A 19,579-nucleotide genomic window follows, 5' to 3' on the forward strand; every position below is an offset into this window, starting at 1 on the left:
ACCCAAGCGGGTTTGACCGTCAGCTTGGATACAAAACGTGATGCAACCGAGTGTTAAATCAACCTTAGCGACTACTTAAAGCGAAACAGAATTAAAATTGAATTTAAAATAAATGCATGAAGCCGCTCGAAGCAAAAATCTCCATATTCTAGGAATAATTCCCAACATCATTATAAAATTATAAAACCCGCGTTTATGGCCGTGAAATAAATACTCCAAGTGTGTGCATTTAATGGCTATATCCAGGACAGAGCTGGACCCCAACTAAAAAGGACCCTCGGGCCACCGAGAAGCTCAATCACTCGCTGCCTGCACGTCTGCACGGCGTCACGTGACCAGCCAGCTCGCCGTTGGATGACATGCCCTAACAAAATCTTAAAACATCCGTTTTTCACCGGAATTATTTCAGATACTTGTACAGCACATCCCCAAACCATCTAAAATATAAACATTAATCTCACAGACGCTACGAATAAGCAGTCCCTCAGGAGGACAGGTTACGAGGTGAAGCAGTGAACAGAAAGCATGTGGTGTCCCTTCCAGAGTCTCACGGTTATTTGAATTGAATATATTTATTTTCCTCATGAAAAGTGTATTTCTGAGCAGATTTGCACGAAAATTATCTTCATTAAATGTGTAGCTACACCAGACGGTCCCAAAAGTGAAAACAGAAATCAACTAGAACTTAAGACACCCTCGTTATATGGCATGGAAATGGATTGCAGCCCATGGAAACTACCCGTCGCTGCAATGCATTCCACACAGACCGAGGATATAAACATTCAATTTTCACAAAACTTGATGCAACCGAGTGTTAACCTTAGCGACTATGAAAAGTGAAAACAGAATTGAAATTGAACTTAAAATAACTGCGCGAAGCCGTGTTGAAGTCAGCGGACCTTGTGTTGCCCAATAAACAAGGCCAGATGACAGAGGTAACGAGAAACTAGTTGGTCAAATTATATCTTCTTAATAATCCCTATGAAACCCATTATGCATTATAGCCGTCCGACCAATCGGTCATTTTGCACTTGACGCTGTAACCTTGACCCCGAGGCGAAAATGCGAAAAAGGGCTCAGATGATCTGTAGAGAGCAACTAGTATTATCATGGTGTCAAGTTAGAACTCAATCGGCCGAGACGTCTAGAAGGAGATAGAAAAATTAAAATTGTTGACAGACGGACAGACAGAGACATCGAACGGCTATATTAGGTCAGCGAGCTGACCTAAAAATTATCTAACTCCTCTCTACACATGTACGATCGGGCCGAATTCAGAGCCAAAGTACTGTAAAACTACGGGTTTGTTTTCTGTCTCGTGTTCAAAATATAACATTCAATTGAAAATCAAGTTGCTCCTTGATCAAAAACCGAGGTTTGGAGATGGACAGAAAGGCCCACAAAGTGACCCAATTGCTTAACCCCACTTTTCACGTCGTGTGTGCAGGGTAATAAATAGCCATTCCTGACATTAAAGGTACAGCATGGACTTCAAACAATACAATTCCCACAACCAATTACCAGCAATCATAAAGATAATGGAGGATGAACCTCCGATATCACAACGCTACATTTGTTGCAAAAGTACAAAGCATCTTAAACCAAAAAAAAAAGGCAGGCACAGTTGGTTATAGTCACATATGCGTGCTATAAAGAGGTGAACTCCAGAGCAAAGATGATGGAAATGGAAAGTGAGAATCTCAGCTGTTGGGACGAGGCAGCTGAAGGATACAGTCTGCCATGTGTGGGCTGACAGTAAATGATGCAACAGCTATTATCGCAATCTGTAGCAAATGGCGCACACCCACTCCCTGCACATCTGTCTATTTCGACCATATTCCCTCCTAAACACATCAATGGAGATTTCACTTGATCTCCAATCTACTCTGTAGGCAAGTCACTTTGCTTCTGCAGTATATCCTCATTCCAGTCTTTTAAATATTGCAATAAAAATGCATGCCAATCCACATTACAGACGAGCAAGTCAAAGCAACCAAAGGTTACCCAATGTATTCTTGTAAGCAGAATAAAAAACACCTCGTGCAGTACAACCAGCTTTTACAAGCACAACTTGCTACAATCACAAATATTTATATATTGAAACGAGATTTTTTTTTTGAGGGAGGTTATCATCATTTAAAAACTTTAATCACTGCTCAGAGCATCGTGGTAGTCTCTGAAAGAAGCAAATATTAAACTGCCGCATAACCAGCTCCTCCTGAACCTTATTTTTTATGTTCAATTAGTCTGTCTACACTTTTCTTCAACTGCTGTTCCTTTTCAAATTCATCCATTTTTTACATTCCTCTATCAACTTGCATACTGCCTCATTCTTCATATTTTCCTCCTTCGTGATTGCTTGTTCCTCACTGCCTTGTTTTTCCACGATGTCTCAGCTGTTTGTATTTGTTTCTGCATGCCAAAGGGGGTTGCATGATTTCATTTCTCTTTTTAAACATTCAGTCTCCACTTCTTTCCACAAAACTTCTGAGTTATATTAATGTTTGGCTAATTCTGGATGTTGTTGTCTTTCACAATCCCAAGACTCTCCTGCTCTTCTTCTATTTCCTTATTGACTTGCACACAATTTTTCTCTATCTCCTCCACCTGTACCAGTGCCTCATATATTTTGTTTTCCAGTTCCCTTTTTCAAACTTCTGTTCAAATTCCCATTCTAGTTTCAAAGGGGTTCCCCCCATTTGTTGCCCTCGCCAAAGGAGAGGGTATTGCATTTGGGTCCGTTTGTTTGTCTGTCTGTCTGTGTTTATCCACACAGAACTTTTGTATTTTTCTCTGCAACCGCTTGGCGGATTGAGACAAAATTTTCAACATTGGTGTGACGACTCATGCAGAATGTTTTCATGATAATTATGACGGCATCGGTCATTTGATTTGGCAGCCATATTGTTTAAAAAAAAATAATCTTCTCTGAAGTGGATGAACAAATCGAGGCGAAACTTTACACGTATGACCACCTGTCCATGAGGAACAAAAGGTACACACATGTATCATATCATTGGGTCACATGGTTTGGCAACCATATTGGATTTACCCAAAAAACATATTAAAAAAAAAAAAACTTCTCCAGAATGGCTGGACAAATTGAGGAGAAACTTCACACAAGTGTTCCCCAAACCATTGGTGTACAAGTTCGTTGAGGAATAATTGATAGGTCACAATGTTTGGCAGCCATATTGGATTGAAGAAAAATATTAAATAATGGTTTTCTCTGGAACTGCTTAAATTAAAGTGAAACTTCACATTTATGATCTCATGGTGATAGGTAATACACATTTTAAATTTCAACTTGATCAGACACATGGGCTGGCAACCAGACTTATTTAATTTTTTGATTTGGGTTTTATTTGTTTTTATTTATTTATTTATTTATTTATTGAATAAGGCTCACTTGGCTGTGCCTGGATGGGTTTGAGAGTAGAGGAGTCGCAGCTGAATTGCAAATCCTATCCAGGTTCCTCCTGATGACTCCATCTTTGTTTTTTTTTTCTTGTTTGGGTTTCTTCTGATTACTCAAATGCAGGACTGTACCTATTAAATAATGAATAATAATAAGCCGGTAGGCGACGAGGGATCAGCTAGGATCGAAGCGCTGGATACAATGCTTTTCATTCTGACCGATCCACCGACGAAGAATCATTGCCAAGACGTATTGGTTCACATACAATTGTTCCTCTGCCTGGCAAGATTTTTCCTATTGCGTATTTTGCCAACTGGCACTCCTCAGAGTGGAGATGGAGGAAAGTGTAAATGACCAAAAAAAAAATGTTCAACCAACCATGTTCTATCACCATGCCAAGACGCCTTCGTTTACATCTAACCGTTTCGCCTTCATGATATTAATTTATAAGGGACAAGTATTGAAAATGGTGAACGTAGGTCGAGAAAAAGTATTTTTTCGAATTTTGTGTATTTCAGCCCTGACACCCTTGGTGATCGAATCTGGAAAAATGCTGCGGTTCAATTTTGTAGTAGATATTAAACTCTATCCATACACCGAATTTGAACGTTCCGCCATCGACTGTTTCCGAGGTCAAGGTCACTTAACATATTCCCTGGTTCACCACCTTTCCGCATTCGGAGGGCTGCCATTCGGAAACTATGAGAGATAGAGGAACGTTATGCTGTCGCGATAACTAGATGGGGATGCAAGGAATAGGCACGAGTTGGTCCGGTCGCTCTACCTATCATAGAAGCCACGCTACGTCAGTTACCGTTTGGGTTCTTAAAACGCGGTTTTTCAGCCGCTGCATAGCAATGGGTGGTTACTTAGCAACGAAACTCAAACGCGCACACTCCCAGTCCATATGGCACCTGTTCGCCAAGTTTCATCGAAATCGGTTTGCTGGTTAACCTCCGCCATCGAAGATGGACGGAGGTTACTGTTTTCACCCCTGTCTGTTTCTTTGTTTGTTTGTTTGTGAACAGTATTACGGAAAAACTCCTGGACGGATTTTGACGAAACTTGGTGGGGGGATTAGGTATGGTCCAAGGATTATGCCATTAGATTTTGGACTTGTTCCAAAGTCCAATATGGCCGCTATGGCGGCCATTTTGAAAAAATATTTGAATTTTTGTTTTTGCATTTCTACATGTTTTAAGTGATTTCCAACCCCCCCCAAAAAATAATTTGTTCGAGAAAAAAACCCAGAAATTTTGCACCTTTTTTTTCAAAAAATTGATTTTTTTTTTTGGGGCATTTCTACATGCGCGTCGATCTAGTTTAGTTTATTCAATCGTGGTTCAGTAGAGTCTGATCCGTTTTGACCTACAATGAATAGGATATCAGGTTCACTGAAGTGACCCAGCAGTATTGGCGGAGGAGGTTTTGCACTCTACCGAGTGCTCCCCCTCAAGTTTGTGCTGTGGAGCCTCGCGTTGCAGACACACACACACACACACACACACACACACACACACACACACACACACACACACACACACACACACACACACACACACACACACACACACACACACACACACACACACACACACACACACAATAACGGATATCTAGCGAATCCCAATAAACGTCATGGGTCAGGGTCAGGTGTTCGATCAAAGCGGGACGTCTTGGTACCCGGTCATCACTGCCAGCAGTTAATAAAGTGGCACTTGTAATTATGTAACACACCAGTACACAAATGCCACACAAAATACACCACACAAAAGCAGTCCTGGTGAGGGTCTGCAATTGTTCTTTTTCTTGTTTGAACTGCAGCCATGCCAAATCCCTGCCCGTTTTGATATCAATGTAAATTCCTCCATGGAAGCCACTGCTTCACCCACTTGCTGGTCGTGGAACAGCTGGCTTACGACAGCTGCAACATCAGAATAATCTGGCCTCAAATCATCGAACATCCCTCTGACTTCATGACACTCCTGTTCTGTCCAATAGGAGTGTGCGAATAAGTGCCCTTGACCTTCATACCAATCATTACCTGCTGTCAGCTCATCATATCCCCTGTTGGTGCCATTCAAGAAGCCCTCCTGCTATGCACCAAAATAATTAAAAAAAACATTTTTACTCGTGCCACACACCTGCTGCTCCTTTTATTTTGGTCACATTCGTCCTCCGTGTGCTTTCAACATATAATAATTTTTTTTTTAAACGATTACCCCGATCAATAAAATAATGTCACCAAATGCCACTCAATTTGGAATTTAAATTTCGTCTCCTCAAACTCTCTTATACAGGTTTATTGAATTGTATTGTTAACCCACCCCTCAAATCCCTCCACTCAACCACGTCCCTCATCCCCTCTTCTTTCCACGTGCATCCAGCTCCCTCGTCCCTTTCCGTGTTTCAAGATCCCTCATCATCCCCACCCCATGCGTCATCCCCTTGACATTTGTCCACCCACATCAGTTTTAATTTGCTCTTCCACGAGCCTCTCGACTGCAAAGAAAATAAATATCTATACAAATAAGGAGTGCATTGCTCTATTGATCGACATAAAGCGTTGGCATGGGGGGAAAAAAGTGATCAAAAACAAAAATCAATACAAATCACACATTGATACACACTCAAAAATATGTTGCAGAATAATGTGGGTAATGGAAGGAGGCATGGATTTTTCAGGTGTGTTGCCATAGATTACCTTGAGCTTCCCATCAAGGAAGTCCTGACAGAAGGAACGAATGTTTTCTGTGCTGAGCTCCTCTTGCTCCATGCGGTACTTGGTCATGTCCTCTTCCAGCGTGATGAGCCGAAGTGCAGGGCATTCCTCCTGTTTAAGGCCAAAGAACTCCAGGATGCGCAGATTCTCTTCACTGTCCACATCAATATAAATGAACAGGATCTTGGAAGAGAGGTATTGTGGGGGAAAAAAAAAAGAATTAAAAATAAAATAAAAAAAAATAAAGGAAAGGTTTGTGGAGCAACCTTGTACAGTATATAAATTGCAAAAGATGTCAGAAGTGTTCTGAGGTGATGGGTCAAACAGAAGAAGATAATGACATCATGCATCTTAAAAAAGTACCTTCCCCTTGTAATCTGTGGCTGCTGCCTTGAACTGATCAAGTCTCTCCTGAAACTCAATGGAGGATTTGCTCACAAACAACAATATGTGATTCTTGATACTGCCACCAAAAACCTTGGGTGCTGACTGAAGGGAATGAGGGAGAAAACAAAAACATGAGGCAACTATGGGTTTCAACATCAAGCTAGATTAAAATAAATTAATAAAAATAATGATATATACAGATATGTATATGTATATGCCTGGTGTTGGCTTAATGGTTAGGGTGGTGAGCTTGGGTGATGTGTGTGTGTGTGTGTGTGTGTACACACACACACACACACACACACACACACACACACACACACACACACACACACACACACACACACACACACACACACACAGTGATGAGCCAAAACATGATGACCACTGACAGATGAAGTGAATAACATTATCTTGTTACAATGGCACCTGTCAAGCGGTGGAATATATTAGGCAGCAAGTGAACGGTCAGTTCTTGAAGTTGATGTGTTGGATGCAGGAGAAATGGGCAGGAGTAAAGACCTGAGCGTCTTTGACAAGGGACAAATTGTTATGGCCAGACGACTGGGTCAGAGCATCTCTGGAACAGCAAGGCTTGTGGGGTGCTCCCGGTCAGCAGTGGTAAGTAACTACCGACAGTGGTCCGAGGAGGGACAAACCACAAACCGGCGACAGGGTGTTTGGTGCCCAAGGCTCATCGTTGTGAGAGGGCAACGAAGGCTATCCCGTCTGGTCCGAACCGACAGAAGGTCGACTGTGGCACAAGTCAGAAAATTTTAATGGTGGTCACGGGAGGGATGTGTCACAATCCACAGTGCATCGCACCCTGCTGCATATAGGGCTGCGTAGCCACAGACCGGTAAGAGTGCCCATGATGACCCCTGTCCACCGTCGAAAGCGCCTACAATGGGCACACGGGCGTTGGAAGAAGGTCGCCTGGTCCAATAAGTCCCGTTTTCTTTCATATCATGTGGATGGCCGGGGACGTGTGTGCCGTTTACCTGGGGAAGTGATGGCACCAGGATGCACTGTGGGAATACGACAAGCCGGTGGAGGGAGTGTGATGCGCTGGGCAATGTTCTGCTGGGAAACCCTGGGTCTGGCCATTCATGTGGATGTCAATTTGACACGTGTCACCTCCCTAAACATCATTGCAGACCAGGTACACCACCAGTGTGACCACTCATTTTCATAAATGCTAAGGTGAGCCAATGAAAAAAGCAAAGAATTCACAAGGTTTCGGAAAAGCGATGATAATAGAAAACCTATACGCCAAGAAAACCTATAGAAAACCAAGACGCCAAGGTGAACAACGAATAGCCAAGATCTTGTGAAAAAAGCCAAGGAGTGGTCACACTGTACACCCCTTCATGGCAATAGTATTCCCTGATGGCAGTGGCCTCTTTCAGCAGGATAATGCACCCTGCCACACTGAACACATTGTTCGGGAATAGTTTGAGGAACATGAAGTGCTCACGGTGTTGCTCTGGCCTTCGAATTCTCCAGATCTCAATCCGATTGAGCATCTGTGGGATGTGCTGGACCGACAAGTCCGATCCACAGCGGCTTCATCTCGCAACTTACAGGACTTGAAGGATCTGCTGCTTATGTTTTGGTGCCAGATACCACAGGACACCTTCAGGGGTCTTGTAGAGTCCAAGCCTCGGCGGGTCAGCGCTGTTTTGGCAGCACACGGAGGACCAACAGCATATTAGGCAGGTGGTCATAATGTTTTGGCTCATGTGTGTGTGTGTGTGTGTGTGTGTGTGTGTGTGTGTGTGTGTGTGTGTGTGTGTGTGTGTGTGTGTGTGTGTGTGTGTGTGTGTGTGTGTGTGTGTGTGTGTGTGTGTGTGTTAAATATATATATATACATACATATTATAAATACATACACTCCTCCCATGCTCTTCTCGCTGAAGAAAATAGCAAATAAACTTGCTCTCCAAATAAACAAATAAACTTTCTTTCAAAGAAACTTGCTCTCCCTCATGCACAGATTTATCCCCTCTCGTGTTCAGTTGTCTTACCCTTCCTCCCGCCCTTGGTTTACTGAAGCTTGTGGCGAGGCAGTTGTCCTGAAACAACTTGCCTTTGCCTCATGGAAAGCAAACCCAACTGAGGGCAATCTCAGTTCTTTCCACAAAGCTCGGAACAAGTGTGTATCTACCCTCAGGAGAGCCAGAAAACAACATCTTTCTCATCTCAAGTCTGAACTCTCAAACCTCTCTCCCTCCTCAAAATCCTGGTGGCGTTTAATCAAATCTGTTTCTGGTGTATGTTCCCCCTCCATCCCCTCCCTTACCTCAAATGGCCGCACTGCTGATTCCACACGTGATAAAGCTGAATGTCTAAACTCGGTGTTTGCAGCTAAATCTTGTGTCCTAAACCCATCACTATCTCTACCCACTTTACCCAGTCGCACCCAACTGTCCCTGGACTCTGTATCCTTTTCTCCTGACAAGGTGGAGAGCTTGCTTTCAAACCTCGAGTCAGATTCTGCAACCGGTCCAGACGGCATCAGCCCACGTGTCCTCAAAGCCTGCTCTTCTGCTCTTGCTCACCCTCTCTCTGTTCTATTCACCCTCTCATTTGCCCAAGGTCATCTGCCATCTGCTTGGAAATCTGCTAACATCACTGCCCTGCATAAAAAAGGTGCAAAAACAGATCCCTGTAACTACAGACCAATCAGCCTTCTCCCAATCATAAGCAAGGTGATGGAATCCATCATCGCCTCAGATATGAAATCCTTCCTCTTCTCCAATGGCTTGATTTCCAATCATCAATTTGGTTTCAGACCAGGTCACTCTACCCTGGATATGCTGCTTTTGCTCTCCCATCAATGGATGGAGGTCCTCAATGCCAGACAGGAAATCCGAGCCGTATCTCTGGACATATCACGTGCTTTTGACACAGTCTGGCACCCTGCCCTACTCACCAAACTCTCTTCCCATGGTATTCAAGGCCATCTCCACTCATGGCTCGCAGACTTCCTCTCCTGTCGCAGTCAACGTGTGGCCCTAAATGGAGTTCTTTCATCCCCTCTTCCTGTGCAGGCTGGAGTTCCTCAAGGTAGCGTTCTGGGCCCTGTTCTTTTTCTGGTTTTCATCAATGATCTCTCGGACTCTCTGGAAAATCCTCTATTTCTCTTTGCCGACGACTCCACCCTCTGCCGTACCATCTGTCATCCCTCAGACCGGCAAGCAGCAGCTTCTTCACTCACTGCAGATCTGGATAAAATCACAAACTGGTCCAACACGTGGAACATGTCTTTCAATCCAGACAAATCTCACACTCTCACCATGTCTCTTCGAAAGGACCGTTTACAAAACCCCCCCATCCACTTTCTCAACAATCCTCTGGAAGAAGTCTTTTCTTTCAAGCTTCTAGGTCTCACTATCTGCCATGACCTTTCCTGGGAAAGTCACATTTCCAACCTCGCCTCAAAAGCCTGTCACCGACTGGGAATCCTCCGTCGTGCTAAGTCCTTCCTCGGCCCTCTTGAGCTCCAGACCACTTACAAAGCTTTTGTCCGTAGCCTGATGGAGTACTGCTCTCCCCTCTGGGCTGGTGCGCCTGCCTCCCACCTTTCTCGGCTTCACGCTGTCGAAACCAGGGCATTTAAGATCATCGGCATCTCCCGCAATGAAGCTGAGTCTTTGGGCCTCTCACTCAATCACCGCAGGTTGGTCGGTGGTCTTTCTGTCTTCTACCGACTCCTCTCCAGCCTTGCCCCCCCTGCTCTCTCTGCGATTTGTCCCCACCACATTTCCACAGGGCACTCAAGGTCCGCCAACAACCCCCTTCTGGTAAAACTACCAAAATCACGAATCACTGCTCATCTTCACTCCTTCATTCCTCTTTTTTCCCGCCTTTGGAATAAACTTCCTCACTCTATTCTTTCCCATTCTTCCCTCCAGGCTTTCAAAACAGCTGTTCACCACCACCTCTTATCTTCCCCCATCCAAATCCTCGATCTTTTCTACCCCCGATAATCCACCCAAGCCCACTTCCTTCATTTCTCCTGCTTTCCTTCCTGAAAGTCCCTGAAATGTCTATCTTCTCTTCGCCATGTTCCCCGTCCCATCCCCATCCCTCTCCCTTTCACAGTTCACCTAATGTGTCTGTTCCCCACTGTTTTGTCCCTTCCACTCCCGCCCCTCTTGTCTCATGCCTCCTTGCTGTGAGTTGTGTGTTAGCTCTCATACGAGCCTCGACCAAGGTATACAAAAAAAAAAAAAAAAAAAAAATTAAGCAACCATGAAAGGCAACACAAGGTAAGCTGTGTAGACATTCACAAATAGTACATACTGTATATGCTGTGGAGGAGATTGGGACCATACTCTGTGCAGAGTGTTGGTGCTGCTTAAGCAGTCTCCTTGACTATTGGGCACAATCCTGGACGGGTCGCCACTCCGACAGTATACCAGCATGCTGGCACTCATTTTGCCAACCTCGGAAGGATGACAGGTCGAGTTAACCCCACCTGGTATCAATTCAACAGCTGAGTGGGATTTTAACTCAGGACCCAAGGATCCAAAGCCCACCACCCTAACCATTAAGCCAACACCAGGCATATACGTTGTGGAGGAACTCAGGGAAGGGTTTTAAACAGCGGAGGGCTTACCTTGAGTAGCCTTTCATGGTTGCTTTATGCATCTTTCTTTGGCGAGAAAAGCATGGGAGGAGTTGATTCATTTATTTAATGCTATCCACCCAACTTTAATTGATTAGGTGAGAGCGATTTGGTTATTCCCTCCATTCACAAGTAACATGGTAGTGGGTTATTTATTTTTATTAATTATACAAACACACATGAGAAGTGCTCATTCCCAAGTGTGAGGCAGATTTGACTAATGAGATGTTACAATTCAACAAAATGATACCAAAAATACTTTAATGACAAGTAATTACCATACATCATGGTAGAGAATAAAATTTGTCTGAATCTGAGGGGGAAAAGGTGAAGAGAATCAACTAACGAAATAAATGACAGCAACAAATCTCTTCTAGGACCAATTTTTGTTTGCTACACAAACATAACGATGTTTTAACAGAAAATAAAGACAGATCATAGATGCAACACCATTTCACACATTTTCAAAGCAAACTCAATCTAAATAATTCTTGGTTTTACTATTTAAAAATTAATTTCTAAAGAAATTCAAATTTTTGAAATGCAGTTAGACTTCAGGGCCTGAGCAGATCTCAGCTACTGTACCAAACCAGTTCAGCTATTTATATCATTGTGAGCAAATCTGGGGCTCAGTGGGGCTTAACCAGGAACGTTGGAAGTCGAAAAGGGAAAGCAGTGGATGGGTGGGGGGGGGAAGAGGGTTGAACTGTTGGCAGGAAGATTAAAACAAGTGGCTGAGAGATTCAACAATCTGAGAATTCTGCTATGGCCATGCTAAGCAACTCCAGTCAACATCAGGCCCACAATTCCCAGGATAGCCCAGTGGTGTTAGCCTGAGTTGGGTTTGGATTTACCTGTTGCTAGGGAGCTATTTTGGTTATCATATTGTTAGTTCCAGTTACAATCATGGCAAAACACAAGTTAATCCAACCTATATTTACAATATTATCATTGTATTCGATTATCACTTTAAATACTCCTGCCTCAAGGTCATGATGGTTATGTTGTCATCTTCTAGATGGGGGAGAGACAGGAAGGATCTAAAGACAAGTTAATGAAGAGCTGTGGTAACATGTGATAATTGTTTGGACCAGGTAAGAGTTGAGAAAACATACCTGTTCTGTGAACTCAATGACAAGAGGCAGCTCATTGGCTCTGACAAAGTTCTGCAGCTCATCCCTTTGCATCGGGCCAGAATACACACTCTGCCCTTCGTCAAACTGCAAAGAGAAACAAATAGAATCAACAGGTAAAGCAATTTGTTGTTGGTCTTGTCAGTAAGCTGTTACCAATACAATAAGTACAAAGAGCAATCAGAGATTACAGAAACGGTTCAGATGGATTGTAAGGAATTTCTGGCCTCTCAAATAAAACTCCCCTAACTGGAGTTACTCCCCCGAAAAAAATTTTCGCCAAGTAATAATGCACAAGACCAACCGGTATACTTGAAAAATCTTCGATTTTCGCAAGTAACAAAGATAAGACAAACAACAAAAGGGAGAGAGTACAAAACCTCTGGTCACTTTAGATGGCAGAGGTAATAAAATACATAAACGAGAAACTCAAGTTCTTGACAGCCAACTTGTAATGAAAAAGTAGGGCAGGTCAGCCAGGGCAGTGCTGCTGATTGATGACGTGAATGTCTCAAATCATCCAAGATGGTCCAAGCTCTGTCAGGAGGGCAGTGATTCAGATGCGAGGTCCGGCTAGAATCTAGATAGTTTGAATGTGGGATCAAAATGGGGGGGGGGAGGAGGGGTCAAAGTGGTGGAGATGATGCAGAGGAGTTCGGAAGTGTTGTGTGTAGGAGGAGACCATATGGAGAGGTGACAGGGCGAGGAGGTTGGTAGGAGGATTATAAGCTGTTGCACATGGGTGGGGATGGAAGGAGTAACGGTGTGGGAATAATAGTATCAGAAGAAATCAGCAAGCAGGTGGTCAGAGTGGAAAGGAGGGAGGGATGGATAGTTATGGCATGGGTAGTGATACAGAGGCAAATAGTGTGTGTGTGTGTTATGTCGGTATATGGGCCACAAATGGGAAGGACTGGGGCAGAGAAGCAGGAATTCAGGGATGCACTGGAGAGGATGATGGGAATGGTTGAGCTGGAGGTGATGCTGTGGATTGCGGGGGACTTTAACATGCATGTGGGAGTAGCAGAGCACAGCGAAGAGGAATGTGTTGGTCCATTTGGGTGGGGAACAAGGAAGAGAGGGTCAAGAGCTGGTGGAACCTTGTGGCAAGTAATGGGATGACAATAGCCAATTCATTCTTTCAAAAGCATAGAAGCCATACCTTTAGGAGTGGCCAAAATAGAACAGAATTGGATTCGGTGGTGGTAAGGAAGCCACAGTTGTGGAAGGTTAAGGATTGTAAGGCAGTGGCAGGAGAGCATGTTACCACCAAGCACAAGTCTGTGGTGTTTGTGGTACGGATGAAGAAAAAGAGTGTTTAAGAGCAGGGGTTGGAAGATTATTAGGTGGGGGAGTGGAGGGGAAATGTTCTCAGAGTACAAGGAGAGGTTGAGGACTAGGTATGAGCAACTTAATGAAGAAGTGGAAGGTTTGGAGGAGGAATGGAAGAAGTACAGAAAGGCATTTAGGGGAATTGCAGAAGTTTTGTGTGGAAGGATGTCAGGAAAGGGTGCATCGGCGAGGGATAGAAACCAGGTATGGTGGAGAGAGGAGGTCGCGAAGTCAGTTGATGAAAAGCAGGACGTTTGGAAGAGGATAGAGACGATCAAGGATAGGGGGAGACAGCCGGATGCAGGGTTGCTGCACCTGTATGGGCAGAAGAAAGCAGCAAGAAGAGCTGTGGATAAGGGGAGGAATGGTATGGAAAAGGATGGCGTGAGGAAGATGATGTATAAATTGGATCATGACAGGGAGGAGGATGGTGAGGACATGAGGGGGGTGGGGCAGTGATCAAGGATGGTGGCGGAAGGCTAGTGACAGGGAGGCGGGCAGTATTGAAGGTGTGGAAAGGATATTTCAAAGAGCTGTTGAACTGAGAAGAAAGCAACAGCGAGCTGGCGCTCCCGTATTCGGTAGAGGGGGAAGTGGAGTTGGCGGAGATCACAGAGGAAGAAATGCGGACGGCATTGAAAAGGATGAGGGGAAGAGCGCCAGGCATTAATGAGGTGTGTACAGAGATAATTGTAGCGGAAGAAGTCAGAGTCAGTTGGATGAAGAGGCTGTTCAATATATGTATGAGCGAGGGGTCAATTCTGGAGGATTGGAAGACAGGGTTAATTGCGCCGATATGGAAGGGGAAGGGCAATGTTAAAGATGTGGGGGGGATCCAAGAGCATTACACTCCGAAGTCATGTAATGAAAGTGCTGGAGAGGATTCTGGATGGGAGTATAAAGAAGGAGTGTAGAGATCAGAGAAGAGCAGCAAGGGTTTGGAAAGGGTCAGGGGACGACGGATGTGAAGTTCGTCCTGAGACAGTTGGTGGAGAGAGGTTGGAGGTGCAAGGTGAGATGGCATGACAGGATAGCTTACAGGTTTGTGCAGTTTCATCTGGGTATGAATCTCGATGCAGTTAGCAAGCTTAACCTTGTGCTTCAAATGCAGGGCAAGGCGTTAATGTGTGCGCCGTCCATTGGATACACGTTGAGCCAGAGGACCCGTCTGCCAGAACTTGTCACTGATGGACATTAAAGATCGCATGGTGCCGTTTGTGACAAGCAGGCAAGTTGTGCATCGCAAGCACCCAAAATAAATTCCAAAAATCATACCCTGACAAATGGGAAATGCAAGGTCAAATCACCAAACATAACCTTTGCCAAGAGATTGCTTCAGCAGAACCAAAGTTGCATCAAGTATGGTGCAGCGATGATTATACTTTATGTGTATAAATGTGCAAATAAAGCAACCATTTTTAACATTCTTGGTGTGTAATGTATACAAATCACAGTGGATCCCATCTGGAGAGACCCCTGGAATGAGGGACCACTTCATTAATTGCACCGATGTATTCTCCTTTGACAATCACCTGAAAAGAGTGACGACGTGTTAATTGTGAGGGACAGCCACAAAATCTGGTCAATGCTATGACCAGTGACAACAAAATGGTCAATTTCACGACAGCAGGTTTTGGTAAACCTGCTTGCCAGAGGACAAGTATAAAAGGATGCCAGCCAGCTATAATCAAAAATAGGACCACACATCCTGAAACTCACCTGAATCATGAGCAACATTCACTCAAACTGCCCGCAGACCACCTCAGAGCCCGAGTTATTTTAAATGCTGTGAACAAAATTTTGGTACATCAAGGTTGTGATCAAGTTGCATTGAAAGAGTGTGTGTAGTTTCAGAGAAGAGAACAAATACCTATTTTGAGAGATCAACACCCCACACCTCCCCCCTTTATTAGTCAATAAACTTTGGGACATCATGGATGATGAAGGTTGTGGTCAAGTTTCATCGAAGCCGTGTGTGTTGTTTCAGAGAGGAGGAACCAAAACCGATTTTTTTTGGGGGGGTGGGGTCAAACACTGCCCCGTAAAACCCCTTAATGAGTGCAGATTTTGATGCAGTCAACACACTTTGGGATGTCATTAGTGATGAAGGTTGCAGTCAACTTTCATCAAAATTGTGTCTGTAGTTTCAGAAAAGAGAACAAATACCTATTTGGGGGGGGGGGAGTCAACCCTCTCCCATCAAACCCTTTATGAAGCGCAGATTTTGCTGCAATTGATACACTTTGGTACATCATTGATGATGAAGGTTGTGGTCAAGTTTCATTGAAATTGTGTGTGCAGTTTCGGAGAAAAGAGCAAATACATATTTTTGGGGATCAAACTCGCCCCCCCCCACAACCCCTTCAATGAGTGCAGATTTTGAGACAGTCAATACACCTTCGTTAGGTGTCAGGTATGAGGCTTGTTGCCAAATTTCATCAAAATCGTGCGTTTTCTTCAAGCAATAATGTCTGAACTGACTGAATGACTGACTCACTCACTCACTCACTCACTCCCCGACGGACATTGCTCGATCGCACAAGCTCATCTGACAAAAGCCCAGGTGAGCTCAAAACACCTCTGCCAGATGGGCAAGTCATTTGTTGTGACGAGCAATACCAGATCCCTCTGGGAGTGAGAGGATTTGTTTGCAGAATTGACATAGTTTCACACCCTCAATACCGCCTCCTTCAGGCAGGGGTCAGTCGCAAAACCACTTGCACTATTCCATGGGTGCAGGTGAAAATTGTTGGTCATCTCCCCAAACTCAAAAGGGGAGGGAAGATTTATTTAATGCCCATGACCTGACCCTGGGTACCACAAACACGAGTACAAAATTTAATGGTTCATTTTACGATGGTACCATTTTTATTATTCTACAACAGCAGGAAACACGACATTAAAACACGAGGTTCTGCTTCTTTATCACACAACGGATGGATGGACAAGTAAGGTCAGGTCAGTTATGGGAGCATGTGCCGGAGCAGTGCGCTGCTGCATCCACTTTGTGCCAGGACTCCAAGGGCCTCCGTCTGGCCATCTCCCGGGGAGATACATGCCTGACCCAACCCCATCTCTTCAAGATGCTGATCAATCTGCTGCAACGACGAGGTACGTGGTCAACCCATTGGCCACCTCCACTAACGAGGATCCCTCACTGAGAGAATCTTGTGAGCAGGATCAGCATCAGGAAAACGAGCCACATGTCCACAGAGCTGCAGCTGACAATCACAGACTGTACAGGAAACAAATCTCATTTGAGTCTCTTTCAGAAACCGCTCGTTGGACACAAAATCCAACCAGCGATAGCCATAGCCAAGGATTCTCCGAAGAGAACTGATACCAAAGGAATTAAATCTCCATCTCAGGTCCCTGGTCAGAGTCCAAGTCTCACAATCCGTGGAGCAAGACTGGAAGCACCAAGGACCTAAAGACTCAGACTTTCTCGGCCTCTTGCACAGGTACTGATAGCGCCACACCCCGTGATCCAGTGAAATACAGATGTCTATTGACCGCTGGCTCACAGCCAGCAGAGACGTGAATATCATTGCCAAGGAAAGTGAATCTCTCCATGACCTCAACATCCTCACCACAAACAGGTACAGACAAGATAGCAGCATCCAAGATGTCATTGAAAGCCTGGATTTAGTTTTGACTCAGGAAACCCGTAATCCCAGCGGCTCAGACTCCTCATTCAGCACATCGAGAGCCCCGAAAAAGATATCCAGAGTCTCCGCAAAGATGAATGCAACAACTGCGAAATCAAGTTCAGAGATCTTGACATTCCCAAACGATGCACCACAGCTTGATCTGGCCCACATCCTCCATACAAGTGCTGAAAAGTGTGGGGTGCAGTGCACACCCATGACGAACTCCAGTATCAACTGGAAATAAGTCAGAGATGGTATCACCACATCTCACAGTACTCTCAGTTCCAGAGTAAAGATCAGACATCAGATTGATCAGTTTTGGTGGTACCCCACGAAGACTAACAATCCTCCAGAGGGCATCCTCATTCACTGACTCAAATGTTTTGCAGCAGAGATCAACATAGGCTGCAAGCAGCCCCTGCCAAAACTCTCGTCTGCGTTTGATGAGGACCAGAAAGGCAAGGATACAGTCCAATCGTTGACCTCTTTGGTGCAAAGCATGACTGCTCTGGGTGCTGGTGCTCAAGCAGATGGTGGCGAACTCTCCCAAGAATTATCAGAGCAAAGACCTTGCCCGGCACTCAGAGGAGCATCACCCCTCGGTAGACGTCGCAGTCATGGCGATCACACTTCCCTTTCCAGAGAGGGACAACAAGGTCCTTCTTCCAGTCAGTTGGGATGATGCTTGTGTGCCAGGCAGAGCACAAATTGCACACAACGACATGAGTACAGCATTTCCATCAGCCTTGCGATATTCAGCATTGATGCCACAGACCCCAGGAGCTTTACCCCTTTTAACAGCAGCCTGTGTTTCCACAAACGAAGGTGGACCACAATTGATTGGTGGGTCAGCAATTTGGATAGTAACAGCCCTGCCATCCAACTCAACAGCTGGTGGATCAGCCTGGTGAAGCCGTTCAAAGTAACCAGCCTGGCGGGCCTTCACTTTAAACTCCTCTGTCAAGAGGACTCCCCACCACCCTCCGCTCTAACTGCAGTACACCGAGGGACAGGCTTGGGGGAACTAATATGCACAAATTCCCCTGCAAGCAAGATGACAATCACTTGACCACAGGTGATGCTCTATCCCCTCACAGATTCCTCGCACATAGGCCTCCTTGTCCACCCTCAGCACACGTACAGTTTTACGCTTCAACTCACTGAACAGCTCAGCTCTGCCATTAAGCCTGACCCTGCGACTCTGGGCAATGGTATCCAGTGTCCTTGAGAGAAAATTCTTCTTTGCTCTTCGGTGAGTTCCAAGATATCCATCGGCAACATCAAGTATGGTGGTCTTGAAGGCACACCACAACTCTTCAGGATTCCCCCAAACTCCCACTCAGCCTGCTTGCAAACTTCTCAGCTACCCTCTCATCCTTGAGCTTGCAACATCCAGCCTAGGCTGGGATGGTACCATTCTCCCGGATTTACGCTGCAACTTCAGAATCACTTCCACAAGCCTGTGGTCGGTATTGAGGAATTGAGCACTCCGGTGGTCTCTGCAGTTCTGAATCATACTCCAGCGACCACATGGTCAATCTCCTTTGCCACACCAACGTTGGAATACCAAATTCAGCAAAGAGCCTGTGGGCACTGAAGCCATGAACCAGCCACCTTAAGTCCATGACTTCTTGCAAAGTCAAGGAGGTTAGTGCTTTTCTGGTTCACATTTCCAGACTCATGGGGACCAACACACGTCTCATAACCATCCCTATCAATTCCAGTTGGTGCATAGAAATTTTGCAAGATTAGAAAAGTATCTCGCCTGGGGCACTGATCAACCACAGACTCGAGCGTGGCATAAAATGCGTCCTTCACGGTGAGATCACTCGCCTCAGTCGAAGCAGAAAACAGAAATTAAACAAAGAAAAGGTACAAATTTGTTTTGGTGCAGGCTTTTCCAGAATACAGTATGAATTACTAGCAACACTAAAATTTGGCTTTATGCTCTCAATTTATTTCACCCAATATTTCTTCAGACCAAACATTTTGTTGACATTGCTTTTCCCATTAATCAGAGCAGGATTTTGGAACATATTTAGGGTGCCTGCGATAGATAACTTGCTGACTTGTCACGAACGGCACCGCAATCTTTAATGTCCACCGATGACAAGTTCTGACAGACGGGTCCTCCGGCTCAACATGTATCCAATGGACGATGTACACATTGATACATTGCCCTGGATGAGAGAGCAATATATTGTATATTATAAAAACTGAAACAAACGTTAGAGTTATTATGCAATGAGTAACACAGATGTATCACAATAAAGCGTATGGCGTCGAGTGTCTCTCCAACGAAAG

At 44.8% G+C, this 19,579-nt stretch overlaps 1 protein-coding gene across 1 annotated transcript in view; it reads right to left on the minus strand.

The window, feature by feature from the left end:
• P4HB (prolyl 4-hydroxylase subunit beta) overlaps positions 1–19,579 on the minus strand; it is a 69,415-nt gene that overhangs the window by 20,736 nt on the left and 29,100 nt on the right. The window contains exons 5-7 of the mRNA XM_085884624.1: positions 12,276–12,380; positions 6,504–6,629; positions 6,123–6,323 (exon numbers count right to left, since the gene is read on the minus strand). Of these exons, the coding sequence (XP_085740750.1) occupies positions 6,123–6,323; positions 6,504–6,629; positions 12,276–12,380 (432 nt within the window). The remainder of the gene's footprint in view (positions 1–6,122; positions 6,324–6,503; positions 6,630–12,275; positions 12,381–19,579) is intronic.

The sequence above is a fragment of the Eptatretus burgeri genome, chromosome 6, assembly GCF_056783735.1.
Source record: "Eptatretus burgeri isolate ZD-2024b chromosome 6, Ebu_testis_v1, whole genome shotgun sequence".
NCBI lineage: Eukaryota > Metazoa > Chordata > Myxini > Myxiniformes > Myxinidae > Eptatretus > Eptatretus burgeri.